We start from the raw sequence: 25,694 nt of genomic DNA, 5'->3' as shown, positions 1-25,694 counted from the left end.
AAAAAGGCAGTTGTATTTCATGCAAGACTGTAACACAGTAAGCATGTACTGCCAACCCCCAGCTCAAAACAGTGACCACAAGCCGCGTGGCGACGACACACAGCACCTTGAGCTGCACGGCAGTATACATACTGGGTGTGAGGACAAAATGGCTGATCCTCCTGCCCTTGCACAACTCGCTCTCCAGTCAGGGTTCACGCTTCCGTGCAGATGCTCAGCACCTAGTGTTAATTGAACAGATTGTGATCCATGCTACAGAGCGAACAATACTACTGACTGTTAGAAGGAATAATCATTTTAAATCTCAAGCCATTGAACATAGTTCTCATGTACATTTAATAGGGACTGAACAAAAAATCCACTACTACATCGCACAGACTTGCCATTCCCCTTCCTTTCCAGTCAGGTACCAAACCCAGCACCTTTGGGTTGCACCATTTCCAACCGTGACATCAGCTAAGTAAAAATACAAATTCCAATTCAAGAACAAGTTTAAACTCAATTTCACTCCAACTGATGTCTAACCAGGCAAACATTCAATTCCTTACCAAAAAAGCGATGAATTATTTCCATAACCGTTGAGCCTGTACTGATTTAATTTCTATTTAAAAATACCTACAAGAATCAAGGAATAAAAGTACCTTTTTCTAAATATGCTTAAGCTATCATAATACTGATCACACTGGAGCATTTTATAATATCAAACTTTATTGCTCAAAACTAATTGTCTGAAAAATACACATGTAGTACTCAAAAGACCAAACACACAGGACTATATATGATTGTGCAGAAAAAAAGCAAGCAGAGGCTCAGTGAAAATGAGGCTTTATAGTTGTACCAATTCAGCACTGGCGTCAAGCAGCCGCACCCAGCACAATTCATACAGCAACCACTGTTACCTGCCTGGGCAACAAGAATGAGTTTTGTTTTGTGTTCCCACTGTCTCATACGCATCAGAATACTGTAACTGCTCATCTTATTTGGTTAACAACAGCATGGCTTCTTGCACTTCACATTTCTTCCCACGGAAAGTTAGGAGACTATCGCTTCCTGGATTTTACTCCAGAACCAAAGTACAGTCGAGAGAATTAGTAAGATAATCATGATGCTTTTAAATACTTGGATGTTACAAATATATTTGTATAAAGCCCAACAGCATCACAGGAAAGTGGGAGTTTACATACAACAGTTAAGTTTACGCATAATAGTCTTTCCAAACTTCTGAGTACCAACTACTTCATCAGTTTTGTTTAATAAATACGTAAGAAAAAGCTGGATGACCGGTGTTTAAATAGGTAGCATCTGACTAGTCACTGGAAGTCACAGTAAGTTTTCCATCAGTACCATAAAGATTTGAATGCACATGAATTTAATCCTTAAAGTCAATATACCACACTTTTGTCGAGAAGCACATAATATGCAAAGCAAAAACTGTCTAATTCCCAAAGGATGGAACAGTTCTTAAAAATACACTCCATCCCCATGGAAATACCCATCCTCCTCTGGATACAGAAGGGATAAATAACAAATATCAGTGACAAAAGCAGCAGGTGTTTTATGCATTCATACTATCAAGATCTAAACCTTTACAGCCGATTACCTAGAAAACACACAAGCGTTACAAGACAAGTTTAGGATACATCTTGAATCACACTGTAAGTGTTCATGCAGAAGCTGAAGTTAATGCAATGATCTATCCTCTATCACAGCAGCTCGTGCTTATGTGCAAATGCGAGACTGTTACACTCCAAACAATAGTAAACATTAAAACACAAGAATACTTCACAATGACATAAACAGCAGTTAAGTTGTTTGTTCCAGCAGTTATTGCGCTATTTTCTGGACATCTCTCCAGTTAAAGGCTGCAGCAAGGTCTAATACCATCTTTTTGTTTGTTTTTATTTAGAATGCATAATATACGTTCTAGGCTTTGGTTCACAATGAAATCTCTGGATGTTTTAATTAAGGGCAACGGTCACCTTGTGATTCTGATAGTGGCAGACTGAGGTAATACAGCAATCCTCTCAAAAAGAACAAAAACAAATTTGTAAGCGAGGCATCTATGGGTATTCTGCAGGTGACCTGCAAATGCATTGACATTCCGATTTCAGAAAAATAAAAACATTTACACGGGTGATTTGTCTTTTACAGTGCTGTCCAAGTACAGATTTTTCTGCTGAAAACACATAAGCTGAAGTAAAACCTACCTAAAAGAGTAATACATTTAGGCATAGAAGATATAAGCCCTGTCTTTATAAAAAGAAAACAAAAACCAAAAAAAACCCAAAAAAAAACAAAGAGAGAGACAAACAGTAATCACTGCTTGTCACTACTGCACCAATATTACATACCCTTCAAAAGATGGAGATTTATTAAAGCTATACAAAAAAAAGCAGAGGCAGTGTTTTTTTGTTTTTGTTTAGATAGGCCACTTCTTTAAAGAATAGTTTATGTATAGTCTTCCAACTACCCGTATCCTGTTCTAACAGGATTACAACTCGTGGAACTGAAAAGCTAAATATAATAATAAAAAAATGGGTGAATTCATATTTGCAGAGACCTCTGAGCATATCACTCAAACACAGAAATAGGTAAGATTCCAAGACTCCTCCTATTTAACCTCAAACATTATATGCAACATATTCGAGAACATTAGTTTGAGATATAAACTAAACCCCACATATTTCCAAAATAATGGGCGATATTAAAAGGAGGTCTTACAATACTGATGCCGATATTGTTAAAATCCAGTAGGCACTAAATTCATTATACTGCAGCACTCTACATGTAACATAGTAAAAAAAAAACCCGAACCCCAAACCAATCTCCCCTCAAGCCCCCAGACCACGGTCCAGATAAGCACCAGGAGCAGCAGCAAGGATAACGCACGGAGCTCTCCCTCCTCCAGGAGCAGGGGTGCACAACATGGCCCTGCGACTCCCACACACACCACCGCAGCCCTGCCACCAGCGTGGCTTTCACTCTCTTCTTTAGGAGCCAGGCAAAGAACCCACAGAGACGGTTCCAAGAGAAGACATCCTGCCGTGACCCAGAGGGCAGCCCCAGTGAAGAACCAAACCTACAGAGCAGTGCTTTCGCTACAGCCAAAACTTTTTCTTCTGTGCTTAATTTAGTAAAGCCTCGGATGACATAGCGAGTACTGCCTCTTCTCTAAGATTGTATTTTGTAATAGTTGCACATTTGTGATTTTCTTATTTATCAGTATAACCTGTTACGGTCCCATTCTACTCATTACTCTAGGTCATATTCCAAATCTACATTCTAATTTTCATTGCAGAAGTTATACTTTTTCTTTAAAAACTAAAATGTAATTAAAAAAGTAAAACCAAAAACTTCTTAAAAACCCTAAATTGCTGCAGTTATTTCAGATTTCTCAGGGTTGTGTTGGTGTTTTTTTTTTTTTTTTTTTTTAAGATTCTTTGCTTTTACTGTGCAAATAATTAAGACTTAATTGATCCAAGTCAGATGTATTCTGACTCCAAACAAATGAGAAATTGTTTTATTGCTGGGAGAAGGGAGTGGAAGGTCTTTAAACACCTAATTGGCAAAATATCTTCAGACTGTCAACCAGAGTCAGCTGCGTTTTGGCTCCAAGCTTTGAAAACAGCCTTTCAAAGTACAGTTTTTATTTTAATCAAATAAATAGGGCCATATTTTCCCCTTTCAACTGATTTGTAAACTAATGTAGGCTCTTTTCATTTAAAATAAAAGCCAATAATTTTGGATATCCAGCCTGTTGCTCTTAACACTACCAGGTATACTTGTTCTTTTCAAGTAAGAGAAAAATCTGCATACTGTGATCTTGAATAACTAAGCCTGGCAGGAGACAAAACCCAAAACAGAACAAAAGAAACAGCATTACTGGCCTAATCCTGTGGCATTAAGAACATTGCTCACTTTCATGTATTTGTCACCAAAGTGTCTTATCAGTGCATATTATTATGTGCTGAAATGCAACAAAACTTTTCACAAAAATAGTTTTAGGCATGTTCATACAAGAAGATGTATATATATTTCTTTTATATATATATGAATGTGTGTATATATATATATATATATGAATGTGTGTGTATATATATATATATCAGCTTCAACCTGTACATAGAAATTCTGAATTTCATCCTTAAAACACATCCATTTCAAACAACATGGATGGCTTTCCAGGAAAAAGTGCTTGATTGAGTTTATCCTGTGTGAACATGCCTGTCCTCTGTGCATTTGCCCAAGTACAGATCTTAATGATCAATCCTTTAAATGTATGTATCTCAGAGGTATTAAAAAAAAAAAAAAAAAAAAAAGAAAGTAGGAAAAAGTAATATTGCCCTGATGATGCAAAAAGAACAATGCATAACTGAAGCAGCTTGGATTTTAAAAGTTATCTTGCATTCTGCAGCAAACAATTTTTAAATAATTGTTGAAAATCTAGTTCCTCCATTTGTGTTATTGCTCCCCACTTGTAAGTTTTCTTATTAGACATCAACGGTACACAGAGGTTCGCTACCAGGTTGAGCCGATTCCACTATTGTCATCTTGGGTTTCTTTCGTGTTTCCTCCTAAAAGAACATGAAACAAGCCCCACCACAGTCATAAAAAGAATATAGCACTACCACACCATTTTACAATTTTGAACAATTTCAGCCAAATCTACGTGTCAATCTTTGTGAAAGGCTAACTTGTTCCAGTGTCAAAAATAAGTTACCAAAGTAGGTAAAATTAAGTTATAAGCCCATTTAAAAGAGAGGATGAAAATCTCTCTAAAAGTAGCCCCCCCCCCTCCCCCCAATATCAAGTTTGCAAAAATTCTAATAATTGGTAAATCTGACCCATGGCATTCTTCCCGTTTAGAAATACAAACCAGCATATACTCACTCTTTCTTGTGCCAATTTTTTCATTTCTTCCTGTAACTTGTTCAGGATGTGCAGATTTGGCTTGTTCTTTTTGGCATACTGCTGAAGTTCTATCACACTTTTATCAGAGGTTTCCTATTCAACAGAACCACAAGCAGCAACAGATGAGCTTTTTTGGATGAAAAAAATAAATTAAAATATGTGGAGCAGGAGTTTAATCTGTGATAGCTGTGCTTCCTTAACTAATAACATATATTTACGCGAGTTGGTTAAATATTAAATAGGTTATATAATTTCAGCCTGGAAGATGCGAGATTAACAGAATTACTGTTGTCAATGAAAGCACTCGTTTTATGTTCTGGCAATAGCAAGGTATGAGAATCAATTCAGAAGAACTGAAAATCGCTCATGAAACGCACACGGCCTTTACCATGACAGGAAACAACACTATTATGCAAAAACAGATAGCATAAAAGCTTTGTTGTAACTAAAACAAGCCAACCCCACAACAGAAAAACATAAAAGCAAAACCACAATCATATGGTAGGTTACAATCAAACAAAATCATGTTCACCTGTTTAACCATCTTGCTACTCTCTCTACCATACATACGCAAAAGAGAGCCCCAATTTTTCACATGCGGATGCAGTAGCTGCAGGATTTTCTGCGAAGCTAATTGTTTCCCCACTCTTTTATTTTTGCCTGTAAAAATAATCAGGAAAAAGTGTCAATACTGGCACATTATGTAATTAGATGAACACCAATATTTACTTGTGTTATTCAAAACTGAGATACCAGAGAAGAGTAGAATAAGCCTACAACAAGCTAGATAGTTGAATGAGCACCTACGAAACAGACAACAAAGGAGAACAGGAAAAGAGGAAGATACCGTCAGTGGTCACACTGAGTACTGTACTTACACCAGCCTCGCACCGTGTGCTTGCCACAAGTCATTACATATTCACTCTTCTGATTTTTACCAGGAATCACTTCAAACTTTATGGATGTATCACCCATTCCATGGTTTCTTAAGCACAAAGAAAATCAGTATGAGATATGAAATAAAATTACAAACAACTGAAGTGGTTGCAGTTACCTTTGACAGTCACTGCAATGGAATTAGATACATCAATAGTAAGTTTTAAGACATTTAATTAATAGATTTCTTTTTTAGATCAGGAACTTGACTTGAATGGAAAGGCAGGCCTGTATAAAGTAAAAACAAATATACTTCTATGTCCCACAACTAAATCCTAATCTCAGAAGACAAGAGCCAGCTTGGCCAGCCCACAAATGTCTAAGTCAGCGACAAACACTGTGGGTAGCGGCAACCCATGTGCTCCGACCCAAAAACCTGCACACAGCAGAATTTGCTCCTTATTCTGCAGCCTTACCTTTTAAGGCACTCATGGAGAATCTGATATGGAGACAAGAGTCCAGCTTTACTGGTGAGTTCATATACCCGTGAGTCCTCAATACTGATATGGTTAAAATACTACAAAGGAATTGAAAAGCATTATTGAGCTTTTGTGCAACTAAACCTTAATACTGTTCTTAGCCATCGTTTCTCCTTTGTAACATTAAACAAGTTCTGTTACTCTGTGCTTAATACTTTAAAAGTATTTTTAAATCCATTAACGGAGGTATTTACCAACATCATTAAGACTGCCACATCTAATCATATATTTGCAGACAGAAATTTAAATAATTCTTTTAACTCCAATTTTACATTATACAAGATGAACATAGTCTTACAAATTCTTTATCATCCTTTCTCCCTCAGGATAAGGCTATTTTATTTAACTAATCATGAAATTCTACTTACCCAAATGCTGTGGTTTAATAAAAGAAAACATAACAGCTACCGGAACGTTTTGTATTTAATTTTAAAACAATGGGAAAAATTCTGTGCATTTTCTTAATAACTATTTCAATAGTGTAGGGCATACAATATAGTTTTAAGTTAAAGCAAGCGCATGGACAACTCATTCACTTTTTAAAATGACAACATTCCTTTCAGGCCCATGACTGATTTTTCCTTTACTACTTACTGATGATCTGTTACATGCTGAATTGGAAGTGAACGTATCACTGTTTCATCTTTCTAATACCTAAAAATAGAGCACACGATCTTTGCTTCTTTTCCTTTGATTGTCTCAAATATCACTGCTTAAAGTCTGAAATTTTAGCTGTCTGAGCTGGCATTAAGTAGCTTTCACAGCGAAGTGAAAATATCTCGGAAGCCTGGGCACTTTTAATTCTTACTTGGTCTAAGATGATCACACAAAACCAGACAGCATCAAGCTTTGAACTTTTCAAGGCACCAACCAGAGGATTCTGAAAGCCAGGACAGTACAGGCAGTCTGACTTGGAATGTATTTCAGGTCTTCAGTACGTGACCTGGTATTCCAACAAAGGACTAGCTCTCTGCATCACAGTAAATTTTCTGATCCATTCTAACAGGAAAAAAAAGTATTTTCATTGTTATAGATCTTGCTATAAATGAAGAATTTCACATTTCCATCTGACTGAGAAAACAATGTTACAAATTTTCATTAATATTTCTGAATTTGAAGGTAACGTTTTTAAAACCAGATTCCAATAATGACAGCGAGCAAGCAAGAGTTCAGTACCTCAAGTTCTTCACTGTCTTTGGGCTTCTCCTCAGAGGTCTGTTTAACAAAGTCAGGAATAAGGATTTCCAGTGTAGCCCGAGCTGCAGAAAATGATTAAACATCTTGATTACACTTATTTTAAACAATGATTGTAAAGAAAACCAGCAGAAAAGCACTCTTTAAGCAAGCCTCACATCTCCCCTAGAGATATCCACTCATATTAGAGAATAACTTTACAGATAAGATGGGCATCTTCTATTTGTAAGAAGCATAATCACTTGCACTTTGAGGAAAAAAAAATTCTATTTGTTCAAGTTGATAATGAAAGTCTCACAACTAATTAAACTAAGAAGAAACTGCTTTTTACAAATGCCTATGAAAGGAAAAAAAAAAAAATAATCAAGTCTCATTTTAAAAGTGACATGGAACCCTTAGGACCTAAAATTAGAAAGTTATCACCCTTTAGTTGTTGCAGCCGAACCGTAGTATTGTGTCACTAGGGCACTCAGAACCCTAGTATTGTACAAAAAGCACACCCAGTGTTTGTCTAAATGGTCACAACAAAATACCTTTTTTCGTGCACAAACAATTATGGGCTGGCTTTTGGCAATTTAGCTATGCTGACACATTTTACAAGCACAGGAAGTACCACAAATACATCATACACCTTTAAATTTTCAGAAGTTATTTTCTCTTGATCCTTGTGCTAAAGATATTTAAACCTGGAGATCGGTAAGAAGTTCTAATGTGTTAGACATTCTCATCTAGATCTTAATTATTTGCATATTTGTTAGACTTACACAATTAGAACTAATTAATGAAGGCAAGTACTTGGAAATCAATAATCACATAGTTCAGCATAATTGTTTTATTACCAAAAAGAGAACCAAAACAAACAAAATCTTCAGTTTGTTTTTTTTGTTGTTGTTGTTGTTTTGTTTTTAAAGAAGGGCAAAGACTTACATTTTGCTAAAATCCACACACCAGGTGTTTTTATAGCAGGTGGCATTATCAATCTAAAACCCCCAACATGTTTTATTGTTCTGATCATTGGAGACAAACACTCTTACTCAGTACACACCAGCAGTTCACAGGAAGTTAACATCTGAAACGTCTTCATGGTTTTCTATCCCAGTACATTGTTGAACTTAGGGTTGTCAGAAAAGTCTCTGCCACAGTATTTATCTCTTTCACCAAAAAGACACAAGTGTACCTTCTTCCACTATTAACAAAATGATTCCTACTTACTATTGCAAATATGTCATCTTCAAAGCAGAAATGAAAACAGATAAACAATTCAGCAGTTTGTATTAAGAAAGAAAAAATGTTACCAGCTTTATTCTTGGCAAGTTTTTTGCTGCTGGCAGTTCCTGCCCCATAAGTTACTCCATCAATTATCACTGAGGCTCCAAAAGGTTCACTTGGGTTCTCTGGAAATGGAGGAGGAAAGAAAAAGAAAGCTTTTCATAATTCCCAGTGTAAAATACTCATCATGAACATGAAATACCACCACTATCAAGATTTGTTTTCTTCTTCATTTCAACTTCAAGACAGAAATTGTTTACTCTTCTGAAATACTGAAAAATTGCTTACTCCAGTATATGAAAAACTAATTGAGTTTTCCATTAACAGACTTACCACCATGTACTTCATTCTTCCAAATTAAGAACTTTTACATTTTAAGAGATCATTTGTAATCTGCCAGAATTCAGGTGTTAATTCCAAAGTTTTTGCATCACTAGCACAGTGTAAATACAAGAATTACACATTCTGATATTGAAAAATCATTTACATTATGTAATGCACATATAGGAATAACGAATATCTGAATAATTATAGATTCCACACTAAACTAAGGTGCCTGATTTGTAATTCCTTGGATGCTGACTGCAGGGCTCAATCATTTCAAACCTGCTGCTGAAAAAGGTACAATTGATTCCTCCTCCATAAAGCACCCCCCAAAAAACCCTAAAAAAGCAAAAATGCAAGGAATGTATGCTATACCACTTTGTAAAGCAATCTCAAACGCAGCTACATAAGGCAATCTGCCTGGAATTTACAGAAAAAGGGAAAACCAACTTTAATTTTGATTCCAGTTATATTTGCCACGTAACATATTCAGATTCTCGATTAAGCATCAACTACACTCCCCTACAACATTTAGCTAAAATAAAATTCTCCCTGAGTTTTTGTTTTTCTGAGTGTTAGCACCACTTACAGTCTCAGAACAACCTAAGTAAGGAACTACCTCTCACACCACTAACACAGAATAAAATTAAAAGCCGTTTAAAAACAAAGAGATATCCATCCAGCGTTTCCCATAAATCCCCCACTAACCACAGAACAACATAGCCTCAGTAACACTGTAAGTTACTTTTAGTCCAGTAGAACAACACTATTTCCATTCTTCTATGAGCAAAGCTAGTCAACATTTATACCAAATCAATTCCTACCAACTGCATATGAACTTTTTGCAACCTGCACCTAACTAGTAATGTCTCCATGAATATTAATTATAATTTATCAATGACCTTAGAGAATAATCACATATGACAAATAGTCTACATAGTCATTTCTGGTTTACATTTACATTTTTAACAACATTTACACATACAGAAACCCTTAGGATAAGCACATTAAAATATGAACCTTCATGACAACAACAATCAGAATATACAGTAACTCGAACAGTTAAAGGACTTTAAAAGTCTACACATCTAAAAAACCTACTGTATTCTTTGTTAATTGGAAGAAAACCAGAACAGAACCACAAAAATATCTCAAATTATTGCAGCTTTAGAGAGGGTGTTGTGTCAGCAGAAATCTTTCAAATTCTTAACAGCTTCATAACTGAAGGCCTACATATTTCTCTTCAGAAACTATTTGGGTTCAGCATTTAACTTTTTTTTTTTTTCCAGGATTCTGATGATTCCATAAACAACGCGTGCCTTATCAGATTTTCTGAACATCATTGACAAGAAAATTTAGCAAATTTTAATCGTGCACAGTCAGCAAACCTAATTGCCCATATTTCACTGATGCATTCTTGAAGATGCAAATGAGTTCAATCCATTTTTACTCAGGCATAGTTTTCCAAGTGAAAAGCCATATTGTTATTTTAAATAAATATCCTCAAGAGCAATGTTTAAGACAGAGAAAACGTTTCCTAGCTAGAACTTGACTCACAATATACTTTCAAGACATCTCCTAGGAAAAGAGTCCATCATTTTTTGTTTGGTTGGGTTTTTTTGTTTGTTTATTTTCAGGTTTATTTGTTTTGGTGGTTTTTTTTTGTTTGTTTGTTTGTTTTAAGATATCCAAGCATGAGATGCTTCAAAACAGCATGTGGTCAATTAGAAAACATAACAGACTATAAAAGACTTACCACATTCAAAGAAATTGTAAACAGGGCGAACCTTTAGGACTCGTTGCATATATTCATGCAGTATGCAAACTTCAGATTTCCCATTGGGATTAATGACAAATTCTACAAAAAAAAAAAAAGAGGGGGGGAGGGGAAGACAGCTAAGTAGTTCCAGTCTTTAAAAGACAATTTCTACTACAAATAAATAAATAAATGACAAGGGATAAGCGCCTGCTCAAATGAAATGCATTGCTGTTGCATCAGACATGGGTAATTATGACCTCAAAGTCCATTTTCTCTGAAAAAGTATTGAGAAATAAGTGAGAAATTTCTATCAACAACTGGAAGTGCGCTAATTATGAGCTAAGTCAAATATTCTATGTTCAATGTTCGCAGTCCCATGGTCTTTGGACCCCTACACACAGCATTTTTGGCAGCTAACATCAATTAGAAATTCTCTAATTTGTCGTATCACATATGTCTCCTCCCTTCTAACAATAAGCATGTAGACTTCAAATCCACAAACCAGAATCACTCTGGGTTTTCCCCCCCAAAAAAATCCTGTTTAGCAAGCCACAGACCAGGTCACTGTCCCCTTGTCCTCAACATGCTCTTTTTATTTGAAAGTCCTATTTTTATTTTTTTCTTCTGCAACAGTATTGTTAGTCAAGAGCACAAACCCTGACTCAGTGAGCACTATGGCAGTATGGGAGAGAAAGTTAGAATTTAGATAGAGTGCAAGCAAGCCCTTAATTCAGATGGTTTTGATGTGGCTCTAAACCCAGAATTTAAGATAAAGTGTGTTAACTAAAAATTCAACTGCACCTCCTTGTAACAGAGAGTGGTCAATATGCAGCTCATAAGCTTTAATTCTGCTAAAGGAAAGAAACCCAGAAACATGACAATGTACAACACAAAACCAAAACCCAAATCACACACTTATGGAAATTTTAAATACAGACTGCAGTTAAACATGCTACTGTGGCTACACAGCCAATAGAGATAAGATCTAATTTGCCCAGCTAATTCATCAGACATGATATCCACTCCTTGCATCACAGGACTTAAACGTTTCCATCAAATCTCTTTAAATTTGTATTTTTAATCTAGATCAACCTGACATTTGTAATCAGTCCCTAATTTGGGACCAATTAGAAGTGGTGTAGAACTGAGAAGGCAGTAGCACTGAGTGACTAGGCAGGAGGGTTTTCAGTAACAACCAACAGTAACAAGTAGCTAAAGGTAGTAACCAGTAACCAGGACTGCAACCTTAAATAAAAAACCTTTTGCTTAGGAATTATTTTTATTAATACAAAGTATATTTTGACATTTTTCCTTTACTGTGTGATGCAATGGATCCACAAACACAGAATTCTAGAGCAAGACAGAAGTGGACTCTTTACAGTATTGTTTCATTTTTTCAATCAAGCTTAGAACTGTAATTAGTCTTTGATACAGAACATGTGAAGTCCATGTAGAAAAACTAACCTTTCTTTGTAGGCGCATCTTGCACAGACAAGGTAATGAGTTTCTGATTGGCAGGGAGAATAGGCCGCTCGGATTCTGCCTGCTTCCGCTTCATTTCACGATTGAATTGCCGTCTCTCAGCCCAGGTTCTGAATTTTTTTACGGTAACTTGTTCAAAGTCAAAACGCTTTTCAAGATAGCGTCTAAAATCTTCCAGATCTAAGAAACACAAGCAAGTTGTTCTCTCTACTTGACCATGGAGCAAGTATTAAGTTCACCATTTCCACTGTTTTAAACATGTTACATTTATTTTTTAGACTAGGAGCAAAAGTAGTGGCTTTAGTTCACATATTCAAGGTTAAGATACTGTTTTATACTAACAGAACTAATTACAAGTTTTCCTGTTACTGGGTCAAATGCAAAAAATTTTGCAAACTAGAAAACAAAAAAAAAAAAAGGAACATTTTATTCTGTCACTTGAAGATTTTATTAAGCCCTAACCAGCCTAATACCCAACACAATTGGTAACAAAACACTAGGAATTGTTCTATTTAATCACCTATTCACTTTTTCATTACCTGAAGTAAGGTATACAGTGAGTAACAGTGGTTATGCTATCAGCCTCGGTCTCCTGAAGCCAAAACTGATTATTGCTGCCTATTTATTAAACAGTGTACCATGAAACGCTATATAATGATGCTCCATGAACTCCATGAATATCTGTTGGCCTCTAAACAGAACTGAACACATTTTCACATACAGAATACTAAAACACTGCCCCCCCTTGAAGTACAGCTGCTTCTCCTTTATAGGATATTCCTGCAGATATAATCAGCAAAAATAAAGAGTAGCATCCCAAGATGTAAACACAAAAGCAAGCTGCTGGCATTGTTTCCTTCCACAAGAAATTCCAAATGCAAGTCACTCAGTATTTTTTTCAGTAATACAGAACAGACCCTATTTAAAGAGAGAGATAGACAGGTGAACTTCATGTAGAAAATAAGTGCTTACTGGTTTTAGCTTTGCAGCTAAATATTGATGATTTTTTTTTTTGTAAATCTTTTGGCATGATTTTGGACTAAACAGGACACATGTAACGACAAGGACAAGTTTTATGTTTGAACACTATGAAGATAAGCGGTAGGCTACAACCCGTATCAGTATTCTGAGCAGCAGTAATTTACATGGATGATACTCTCAGGTACGTAGTTGCGTTAAGTGGCACATGAGCTTTCTACAAGTTTATCTGTAAGTTTGGCAGTGATTTTGGCATCACATCTTTAGGCAGCTTTTTGTATAAAAACTATCAGACTTGCATAAGTAAAAAAAAGACACATCATACCCCTTTGCATGACTGCAATTATATTTGCATACCTCACTCTGCTAGACTTGAGCAAATAAGCAAATCTAGCTTAACTGCACCATTTATTTTAAGATATCACACTGAAATGGATATAATTCAGCCAGTACAGAGACTGCATAGAAAAGTCTATTTTAAGAAGTCACACAAATAGACTTGACAACAGCAATTCATATTTACACACTGACTTAATTGATTCTTAAACTGAGATAAAGTCTACAGGACTAAACTTTCAAAGTTTTCACATTTTTGTGTGTAAAACCTTTGTATCTGGACTTTCAAGTCTTCAGCAAAAATCCCCACAGTATGTTTCTCTTCCTGTTAAAACCAAAATTGATTTCTAAAACTTGATATATCATTTCTCCAGATTTCTGCATACAAAAAACTGCAGAAAGACAACTGACCACTTGATGTCTGGCAAGATATTATTCAGTTGCCAAGTCTGGAATAAAGTATATTCATCCCAAATGCTGTTACCCCAGCTCTAGCCAAGAAAAGACCCCACCTTCCATACATACCTACAGATTCATCTTTACATACTTCAACTTTGGCCTTAACTTGTCCTAAGGCTCCTTGTGCTGCATCTCCCCCTGAAGGGTCTTTGTCATCCAAAGGCCCAGAATCAGCAGCAGTAGAGTCTGGCTCCTCTGTTTGGCAGTCCAGTTCTGAAGATTTATCTAGGTGCTTTACAGGTGATACTTCCCCATTTGGGGTTATGTCATTGTTTTGTTCCCTTTCCTCATTTTCCTTCATTTTTTTGTAATGCAAGCAGGGAATGCTACTGAGAGGAGGATCATGTTTCTGCAAACATAAAATAATGCAGAAGGTTTCAGTACCTCAAGGTCACTAAAAGCAAAACTCAAAACCAAAAGATGTAAACTAGATGGAAGTTACTTTTATTTAGTCTAGGCTCAAGCTCCTCTTGGGTCAGCAATCTTATTCTACTCAAGACCTGAGTATGTCCACTCCTATGGTATCTTGGCACTGTGTAACACTGATGCTAACCTTCAAAGTGTGTTTTACATCCAAATTATGTTCTGTTCAATTACAGGCAAACACTACATGCTTTCGTAAAATCCATTAAGCTCTCTTGGGGTTTAAGCCCATAATATTAAACCCAATTTCTGCAGATTCCTTGGATTCATGAACACCACATGCTTACTTCTGTAAATGTGGACCAGAAGCCACAGCTCAGGCTAGTTTATAGTTACAAATAAATGATCTAAATACATTTCTTGATAGAATAAAACCAACATCTTGCAGCCATATGCCAGAACAATAAGGCACCAAACAAGGCCATCTCATTCACTTTAACTACCCAAACTCATTGCGAAAAAGGAAAAACAGAACACCGTAAGAAAAATCACATCTTTTCAGAAACAGAGGAGTTTGTTTTGCAGGTATCTTAATTCTAACCCTGAAAAGAAGCCTCCTAAAGCAGAAAAACGTTCAACTGTTTGCAGGAACACATCTAATTTTAAAATCTCAGTAAGTATGCAAGTAACTGACAGCTCTCACCCTTATGCTTCCTGTTCCCAAGAAGTAAGGTCTAGACCAGGTAACAACTCTAGATTCTCTGTGCAGATATACAGGAATGCCCGAGTTATGGAATGTCATGATCCATCCATCTGGCAAAGGTTCTGTAGGAGGGCGGCCACGACCTTTAAAGCAAAGAATTGCTTTAAAATTGGAAAGACTGCTTAGAACAACAGAAAAAGAATCAACGTTTTTATTTTTATGGCTTTTTCTGTCTCAAAGGATAAAATGACACTGAAACAAGACTAAAAAAGTTCTGTAGAAAGATTTTGTTTTGCTTTAATAAAAAGGCATATGCTTCCAACCCACATTAAATCCTGCAAAATTACACATTCCATTATGTTTTCAACTGAAAAGCAAGGGTAGCACTAATTTTTATGCAGACTGATTTGTTCATTTCAACAGTGAATTTCCTCTGTTTGGTTTATTCCAGAATATATATAGTGAAGCTGTAAAATACTCCTCTAAAGCAGGTTCAAATTTTAATTCTAATTCAGACTATTTTCAGTTATGTTCTTCTGGATTGGTTCACATTCTCAGATCTTCTTTATTAGTAGTTTGAAATATTTACATGATGAAACTTGATAAACTGACTTTCCTAACGATTTAAGTTAGTATTGCACACATAAAGGCTTCACATGAAGCCATTTCAACGACAGAAGTTATACAACTAAAGTAGGACGAAGTTCACAATGACCACAAATAGTCTTCAGCAGTTTCACAGTACTGGAGACAAGAGAACATATCATCCTTGTCCACCTCCCCACCACTGAGGTAACGTTCTTCATACTTCTTCCCCAAATCAACACACTAGAATACATTCTCATTACACACAACAGATTAAGATCAAAAGCACTCCCAAAAATCAACTTCACTGTTCAGGAACATGAAAAATCTTATCCTATAGTAAAAAGACTTCAAAGAATAAAATTCTGTAATACGTTAGCTACTTCACAAGAATTGCTATACTACACTTCGCTTTTGTCCTACAGGCATAAGTCACCAAAAAAAGTCATGGATATTTAGTGAACATTGACTTACTTTTAAGTACAGTTTTAATTTTGGTCATCATTGGCTGCACACTTGTTTCTCCATCAGACTGGTGATCACTTTCACCACCATATTTCTCATTTTCTAGTCTCCTTGTTTTAGGTGCTCGAAGACCCTCTTCCAGCAGAGCATCCACATCATTATCAAAGTCATCCTGAAAGAGACTTCATCAGACACAATCCTTCTGGGCCTACTAACCTCCCTTTCCCCTTGCAAAGAAGAAGTATGCATTTTCTCTATGTACTTCCATAGAGACAGAAACTAGAAATTTCCAATGATCCCAGTAAAAAGACTGAAAAATAAGAAAATAAGTTTTCATAAGTGAGAATTTATCTTTTTCATGATAAAGTGAGCTGCAATTGTGTAAGAAGCCTTTTAAATGTTATTTTTAAACAAGACTATAGATGCTGACATGCAACTCAGAAGTTTGGCTGGAAATTTTTGTAAATTATGTTGGTCAAAGTTCTGTCTCTAAAAATTCTGCATTTTTTAATCAAGTATTGCACAGCTGTAGAAGAGACTGTTTCAGTGAACATCTTTACATATTTTTTCTAGCCACTTGGAAACCTCTTACCACCAAAAACCTCTGGATTTACTTACCTCATATGAGTAATTCAAGGTTTCTTCATCCACTTTATCTCTTTGAACGATTGCTTTAGATGTGAACCCTCCTCCTTCTTCATCTATTTCCATCAAATTGTCGGTAAAATCTTCTAGCTCATCCAGAACTGCATATTCCACTCTCTTTTCCTGATCAATATCATTTTCGTCATCCTTCTTGTCATCATTGTCACCTCCTATTCCTACAGCTTTACCATTACTACCACCAAAAGGACAAACATGCAAATCCCCATTTACATTATTAATACCAAAATCTGTATCTGCCTTATAATCCTGCTCAACTCCGGTGTACAGAACTTTCCTATCTTTGCTTTTGCAGCTTTCTGTAAAGCTAACACTAATCTTTACATCTTTAAGTAACTTAAGATCTGGGGTGAACTTTCGAACTGAAGGTGCATGACGAGCAGTTCTTGGGCTTTGGTCACTATTGTTAGGGTCTATTATAAGACGACTTTTGTAGCAGGCAGATCCCTTTGTGAGAAGCTGTGTTCTGCAGATACTGTGCGTGTCCCCATCAGGGGTATCTGTCTGTCCATCACCACCAGAGCCAACGTCCATTACCTCTGCGTCACTGGACGTTTGCAGGGGAGGTGGTGGAGGCTGTTCGTTAGGCGGCAGAGGTGGGGGACAAGTATGATTCTCCACATTCATTTCTCTTGCAGGTTCTTTAGGGAGGGGTGGTACATTTTCATATTTCTCCATTTTTAAAACTACTGGTTTAAAAAAAACAATGCTTTAATAAATGTTTATAGCTATATTCCTAACATGCATGAGTCCATCAAGATTGGTTTATCATGTTCTATTCAATATGCAACACTGATGATTCAGTTAAGCTGACTACATTGTTCTTTTCATTAATGTAGACAGCTTTCAGAATCACTGTCTCAATTATTGGAAATCACAATGCATTCAGCTTAAATAGCTGAAGACTAAGACTGCATCTTCATTGGACAAGCAGGTCTCCCTTTCTTCTTTCAACCTACAAGAAGAAAAAAAAAAAAAATCTTTGTCACAGGAAAAAAAAAAAAAAAAACAACGGAAAGAGTATCCCAGGCAAAAACAAAAAATGTCACTCCTTCTAGCATAAATTTCAAGTAGAAGTAAGTGTCATTTTTACAGTGAAAAAAGCAGGGTATCTTGATACCATTTTGAATGAGGCTGAAACTAGATTGGTTTTACTGCTTGAACTGTACACTAGGCACAAGAACTTGCTAACACATAGCTGCCTGGATAATTTGAGTATCTCTGCTCAGTTAGCAGGCAGGGCATTAAGCACGGTGTTTGTAGGGACCAGACTAAAAACTATGCATTTGGGGGGATTCTCCCATTATTTAAAACAAGCTGGTATTCGAGTCATACTTACCCATGCAGCAGAAAGGATAATTAGCTTATGGTTAAAGAAAATCTGCAAAACCAACAGGATTTTAACAACTATGGTCTTATACGACACATAGTTTTTGAAGTTTAAGTTTTTAGATATTTTCAAAACCTCTCTGGAAGTTTTAACAGGAAATCTCATAATTCACTAAAAACTCACACAAAATGACTCTCTAGATGACAAGATATTAGACATTTGATCTTATATTCCATACTATTATGGTACTATATATTTGTTATGTCTGAAGAATTCAGGTCTAGACACAGCGTAAAAATTCCTATTAATTCTCAAAGGAGTTTAGAAACGAATGTTTTAGGTAATTTAAAATGGCAAAAATACACAATTGCTCTAGGAAATCTTACAGAGGGTGAGGGGCATGTGTTTTGGGTTTGGGTTTTTTGTTGTTGTTGTTTTTTGTTTTACATTGAAAGGCTTCTTTCTACCATGTCTGTAATAGCTTCTTCAGTTATATTTTTTGTCATCTGTGCAGGACTATAAGCACCTGAGGAAAGGAAGCATAATTTCTTACCTGCTATTTTGGTTTCTCCAAGTCCCTCTGTACCACCCCAAACTGGGTTTAAATCTTCCTACCAGCTAGAAATAAAGCAGTGTTACTCTGCCCGAGACAGACAGCTGGCTGCATCTTCTCTGGATTTCCAGGTAGTAGGGAAAGCCTACCCAAGTATTCTAGAAATATAAGCTCCATGTCCTTAGCGTCGCTGTGTAACACTTGAAGGCAACAGGGCAGAACATCTGGGTTGTCTTGAGGGACTTAGAGAAGCCAAATATAATTCTCTAATGTATCTCTATGCCAGCCCAGACAGAAGAAACCAACAGCAATATCCAAACACCAAATGGGGCAAGGCAGGAAGTTGGGAATCAGGAGTTATAATGGGATCAATTAAAATTCATCAGCACACATAAGCTACCTACCTGGGAGCTAGAAGAAAGCAAAATATGCAAGAGAGCAAACTCTTTATTTTAGTGATTTAGCAGTAAAGAAAGTTTGCTGGGGCAGCAGAGTAGTTCCTATTTTGTGGGTTTGTTTGTTTGTTTTTAGTATACCCCAAACTGACAAATTCAAGACATGCATTGTAGAATTACTAAGGGAAAATACTCTGTTTTGATAAAAAAATAATCCCATCTTCTCTGATACAAACATACTATCTTCCAGAATGAAAAACAGCTCGTTCACCAATAGATCTGCTTGTTTTACATATTTAAATCCATTTGATGCTACAAGTTAATCATACAATCACCTGAGCAGTGATCAATTCCTTCTTCTTTCAACAGGTTCTGAAACACCTGATGTTTATACAGAACGTCCCTAGAAATATATTTGTCTAATAACCTTCCCCCTTCCTCATCTTCATATTAAAAAAGAAATAAAAATGGTGAATGACAAATTATCAAGTTCTTCACAATAAATCATTAGTGTCTTCATTGTTAATTCCAAACAAAAGAATCAAAAGTCACAGTATAAGTTCAGTAACTCCTGGAAACTAAATGCCTACGTAATCTAATTTTTCCACCTTAGGAGTCTTTAGAAGGCTCTTTAAAAGAGCAAACAGAATTATTCTATACAGAAATGAAATACTGATATTGGTATTCTAGAATTTGTAAGAGTGCTGCCTTCCCATATGATCAAGGAGCTACCTGGTCTAACCAGAAAGACTATTTTTGACAAGTCATAAGATATGATCATCACCGCAGTTTCCACATCCCCAATATACATCCTGCTCCTACGCTAAAGAGTGTTTTAACAATGCCAATGTCAAAACACAAGAAATTAATATTTACCAGCCTAGTTTTGGCAGTTCGCTGATACTACACCTCCGCTCTTTGTGGAAAAGATGTCTGGATTATATTCAAGCACTATTAACAATGAAATTCTTGTTAGCCTTGAAACGAATAGCATACCAAATCACTGCCAGGGATTGTCTCCTCATCAGTACACATACTGTGGGCAGAAGAAGTACTACACCAAGATGAGTTTAAACTAGCTTCTGCATTTCTAGCCATAAACCTGCCACACCCCTAGAGTGAGATAACAGTGTTTGGCAGCTCTACAGTTACAGTGGGCTACAATACCTTCCTATAAGCTACAAAAAGCCAGGGACACAGGTCCAATGCCCGTCTACCCTCCTCGCCAACTGATGTTACAATATGCCCTTTATATCAGGGTCTGGGAAAAAAACAAACAAACAACAAAACAACAACCTCACACAACAAAGCCAATAAAGGTTTTCCCTTAGATATCACGTATTTTAAAAGACAGACAGAAGGGATGAAACCTGACAGGATGAGTTAGAAGAGCCTGTAGGTTAAACACAGCCAAATAGACCTTAGATCAAGGAAACCCAACACCCATGTATAAAACCAGACTTAGCATACTAGGTTATGTAGTATTAGAACACAAAATAAGTTAGTCTACCTATTGTCACCCTTAACTAACTTGCCCAGAAAGAACAGATTTTCTTCTCCGGGGCTCCACCAAGTTCCATCGACAGTTTCCATAAGGACTCCTCAAAATGATATGGAACACCACTGACAGCTGCAATGGTCAGTACAAAACAGGGAAGCAACTCTGGATGAACTGCTGGAAATATGAATGCACAGCTCATGTTCTGCAGATTATCAATACATAGAAATTTCACATTTTTAATTGCCTGCTTATATTTTGAAAAAGTTTCGTGTCACAAAGTAAACTCAAAGAAACAGATACATGGTGGACACCTAAAGGTAATGTAGCAAACTGCAAAGGTCCCAACAAAAGTAATGTCTTGGCTTGGTTGTCTTACAGATTTTCTTTGAAGGCGGAAAGAAAAAAACACCAAACAACCACTTCTTTGTTTAATAAGTACCACTGCCGATTCCTGCAATCGGACCAGACAGATTGTGGGGGGAGGAGAAAGGGGGGGAAGTACATAGAGAAATAGGTATCTCTTTTCAAGACAGGAGAAAAACAGAATCTTAAAATTTGTAACCAGCACTGCCCAAACTCAAAGAGGAACTCCCTTCCCAGTATAGCATGTCAGCAGTTTTACAAGTGAGTTCAATAGAGAACATATTTTCTTTATGAATACCTGTAGCTGCAATCAGGAACAAGGAACAGCATACCAGAGTATCTCTTCAAAAAATCACTTTTAAAAAGCAACTGGATACCTTGTCAGAAACTGCTTACTTCACATTCAGTGAATCTCAAAAGGAAGAGTGGCTCAGAGCAAACTCTCCATATTTGCTATCCAAATACAAAGTCTTCCTCATCCTCTGGCTCCAAATGGCAACTCTGCAGAGCAGAATTTAAGAGGCACTGATCACACTGAGCTTTAACCTTTATTATGAGCGAGTAATTACTTTGATGATTTACCTTCTTATTATACCCATTTTATCTTTTTGATACACACAGGCCTAAAAATAAGTTACTCCTATTTATTGTCAACGGCTAAAAAACCCACCAAAACAAGGAAACTGAATTTATTTTGTTGAAACCGTAACAGGATGTCTCAAAAGAAAAATAGTCTGTAAGTTAACTACTACACACAGGAACTCATTTTTCTCCTCATTATCAGCTTTAGAATAGAAAGATTCTAAAGGAAACAACCACTTTCTGTAAGTCATCAAGGCAGCCTAAGAAAAGGCAGTCAGGGCCTAAATATAACATTATCAGTAGCAAATACAGACAAGGCTAAATAACTTATCTAGTTCATAAGACTTCATTCCATTTCAGAACAAGAAGAGTACATAAGTTTGGAAAGGCACCCTCAAAAATGGCAAAGCCACTGCTGCTTTTATAGCTTGACCGGTTTTCTGGCAGGGTTTATATAGTTCCAATTAATTGTGTAAAATGGGAAACCATTTTTAAAAAAAAACAACTGCAAATCAGAGCCTATGAAGAAGAAAAAATATTCTTACTTTCACATTGCAAATAGTTTCTTACTTGTAAAGAAAAACAAATAATCCTGGTAATCAAAAGGTGCTGCCCAGAAGAACTAGTGACCTAACTCATAATCCAGAATTAAAAATTGGAACCCTTAAGTTTAGTTACCTAAACGGAAGGGAAAAGAGGTACGCTTACAAAAGAAAAATTAAAGATCTAACTCCAATGTCTGTAACTCACAACCTAAGGGAGTAAAGAAATAGAATGGGTTCACCCAGGAAGCCCTCAATCCCAGTTTTATGAGGGAGTGATGACTGGATGTTTGGGGTCCCACCCTCTAAGCAGGCAAACAGATTTTATAGATAAACCTGAAGCCTAAGGAAAAGATGTGCAAGAGAAAGACTTTTATTTTTTCAGCCAAAAAGGTGAAGAAAGTTAGGAGAATAAACCTTTTAGAGACCGAACAAAACAATTTAGTGGAATATACAAGTGTACTTCACTTTTAATAGAAGGAACACGTGAAGAAGAATCCCGAGTGTTATGGACAGACACACCACCTTATCTTCACTGTCCCAACGTACCAGAACTAGAAAAAATGAATGGGCGTCTGCACACACGCTGGTGAAGGGCTGCCGTTTCTTCCTAACTTTGTAAAGGAAGGCAGACACGCTCTTCTCCCCTGCATTAACGGATGTGTCTAGCGGAAATCCTCCCTCCAACCCTCCCTTTACCCTAAGACACACACACACGTACTGCGAGGCACGATACAGTGTAGAAACTTACGCCAGAGCTGATACTCCCCATCACCTCGCTGACAAGGAGGTGTGCGGGAGGGCAGAAAGACATGGCGTTTCCTTCCCTTCTACTACCCTGAATACAATTCCACGGTGGGAGCGAGCAGGGAGGTGGCTGGGGGCGGGCGGGAAACAAAAACCCAACCCCCATTCCCCCAAAAGACCCTAAGCAAAACAAAACACCAGCTCTGAGAGAAGGACGCTCCAGCCGGGAACGGGGGTAAGCGCCTCACGGCAACCCTCGCCGGCGAGAGCAGCCCCCCGTCCCTGGACCGACAAGCTGTCGCTGCATTCGCCTCCGCTGCTCGGCGAAAGGCTCCTCACGGCTCCCGGGGCAGCGGCGGCCGCGCGGCACGGGAGCGCGGCGGGCCGGGCGGCCCCCGCAGGCTCTGCGGCCTGTGGAGACGGAGGGGTTACTGCCCGCGCGGCGGCGACTGGGCCGCACAGGCCCACTCGTGCACGCCCTCCCCGCCGCCCCACGGCGCCAGCGCCCACCTGAGCCATCCCCGGTGTCCCTGCCGCTCCTCCGCGAGTGAGTGGGAAGAGGGGGCAGAGGGCGAGCGCAGCCGCTTCACCAAAACCGTCCCCTGCTCCGTGCCGCTGCCGCCATCTTTAAACGCCTGCTCCGAGCCGCTCCAGTCTCCGCAGGCGGGACTTCGCCCTCGCCGAGCCAATTGCGTTCCCAGTCTCCTCTGCCACGAATTTGAAATCTCGGTAGCCATTGGTGGACTCCCTCGCTTGTTAACCGGCTCTGCCAATAGAGACGCGAAAGACATACACCCTTACAGTAGCAGGCCAATGAGAGGGAGGCGGGGGCGGGACTTGGCGGCGTGAGGGTGCGGCCGGCCGTGATGGGGCCGGGCTCCTTTGTCTGGTGCCAGGGGAAGCCGCCGTGGCGAGCACCCGAGCCGGTCACCGCCCCGCTGTCGTCCCGCCGGCTCCAGGGCAGCCCAGTCGAGGCAGCAATCCTCAGCAGCAAGGAGCGGTGCCGAAGGAGGTCGTTAAAGGCGGCCGCTGAGGGGAAACGCGCGGGCGGCGGCCGAGGCGAGCGGCAGGGCCGGCCGGTGTCGCTGAGGCAGCGGCGCTTGAGGGAAGGGCTGCTGAAGGCTTTCCCCCCTACACGTATCGCTAACTAGCTGAAGAATTAAAGATGCCATTTTTCCCTACAAACACTGCTTTATATCTTTAAGCACCACAACTACAGCATTATCCCTTCAAAACGGATTTCCTTACAAAGGATAAATCAAAGTAGGTCCATATTTCATGCCATATGTACCAAGCAGTTCACAGAATAAGCCCCAAATGCGGCTGTAGTGGTTAGACACAATTCCTAAATAAGAAGTTTCCTGTAATTACACAATGTATGCAAAGTTACTTCTAAAGGGTTAATGAACATTTGCTGTTCTAATTTGCTCTGATACTTTATAATTTACTTACCCCCTGAAATGGAGAACTATAGTAGCTTTTACTGATACACTTAAATCACAGGGTTGCCTCCCCTGTCCTTCACTATCAACTGATTTGAAATCAATGTCAGACACCAAATATTATAATACACCAGTGCTAATCACCTACAGTATAATAGAATTTAAGTATGATAAGTGTTTTTATTTGTTTCCATATGCAATTTCAGGACATGAGACTCTTTTTCTGATATTTAACTCAGGTCTTTGAGGTCCCCAAATACTGTTATGAAGATAACAGTAATATTTTAAATAACATTTTGAAGACCTCTGTTAGGCCTTTCATCTTGGTGTTTGACTGGACCAACATACCTAATGATATGGTGGTAATTTATATGGACATAGTTCCATAGTACTCTATCAACACATAACGTTACAAAAATTTGTTTGAATCTTTGCAAGCTGCCCTCAAAAACTGAAAGCAGTTTCTAAATTTTTAATTCCTCATAACAGGCTTCTGCACTCAAGCCATTATTTTAGAGTGTTTTTAAATTATGACTGCTTTTGTTAATTTTAAAACAAGCCACTTCAGAATGCATACTTAATAAATATCCATGGCTTGCAAAACAGCCATTTACATCACACTTCAACCTTCAAAGATGAGGGAATAAAAAGATATTATTAAGTACAGAATTTGAGCTGATGTTGGCATTCGCTGTAAACTAGCTGTGTCATGTCAGCTCATAAATTGCTAACACTGTGACAGGAGATTGTCCCTTTCAAGTGATATAGGAAAATGTAAGCATCAGGACTCATTTGCATCCAATTTACGTGACTGTATAACTGAAGTATTGCACTGAAAGTATTGCACACTGCAGCAAATAGGTTAATTTTTTATACATACACATAAACAGCAACATTTCAGTTAGTATCAGAAGAGGCACAAACACAGATTTTTGTGTAGAGTTGGAAGAACTGAAGTGCCTGCAAGTGCTTTCAAAGTGAAAATATAACTAGTATGTTAGTCCTTCCATTGTTCAGCGGTTTTCAGAGAATCATAATACTAGGGCTTAAAGCAACAATGCAACAGTTGATTCTTTGAGACACTGACACTACAGGGAAATACTCTTCTAAATTTTCATAAACAAAAGAATAACAATCCAGTAGCAAAACAATGGTTTCATCAAACAATATTAAAATCATGGTTAAATTTTTAACCCAGAAGGCCTGTGTGACCTCGGGAGAGTTAAATCTGATCTGCTATATCTCACAAGTTGCAAATTCACCTGAAAATTTTGATCACCTGGACTTCTGACAAAAGACTTCCCAAATGTGCACAAAAAAAATTATCTTCCAT

General features: G+C 37.8%; 1 protein-coding gene across 1 annotated transcript; it reads right to left on the bottom strand.

Moving 5' to 3' along the window:
* Positions 1-4,086: 4,086 nt before the first annotated feature.
* DGCR8 (DGCR8 microprocessor complex subunit) lies at positions 4,087-17,697 on the bottom strand. Its single transcript, XM_082491648.1, has 13 exons — positions 16,862-17,697; positions 16,253-16,415; positions 15,194-15,336; positions 14,194-14,476; positions 12,337-12,534; positions 10,870-10,971; positions 8,816-8,914; positions 7,503-7,585; positions 6,264-6,364; positions 5,790-5,896; positions 5,444-5,571; positions 4,891-5,004; positions 4,087-4,574 (listed from the first exon to the last, which is right to left on the bottom strand). The coding sequence occupies exons 1-13, from the start codon at positions 17,582-17,584 to the stop codon at positions 4,491-4,493; spliced, it is 2,328 nt and encodes a 775-aa protein (XP_082347774.1). The 5' UTR covers positions 17,585-17,697; the 3' UTR covers positions 4,087-4,490.
* Positions 17,698-25,694: the final 7,997 nt, after the last annotated feature.

The sequence above is a fragment of the Vanellus vanellus genome (genome assembly GCF_965231255.1).
Source record: "Vanellus vanellus genome assembly, chromosome: 16".
NCBI lineage: Eukaryota > Metazoa > Chordata > Aves > Charadriiformes > Charadriidae > Vanellus > Vanellus vanellus.
The sequence above is the reverse complement of the archived record's forward strand: the minus strand, read 5'-3'. Positions and strand labels throughout refer to the sequence as shown.

Coding starts and splice junctions, on each gene's coding strand:
- DGCR8 (XM_082491648.1), bottom strand. CDS start 17,584: ATGGAGAAATATGAAAATGTACCACCCCTCCCTAAAGAACCTGCAAGA. Junction 15,337..16,252: donor AATTAAAACTGTACTTAAAA/GTAAGTCAATGT, acceptor TTTGCTTTAAAG/GTCGTGGCCGCCCTCCTACA. Junction 10,972..12,336: donor AGATGCGCCTACAAAGAAAG/GTTAGTTTTTCT, acceptor TTTTTTTTGTAG/AATTTGTCATTAATCCCAAT.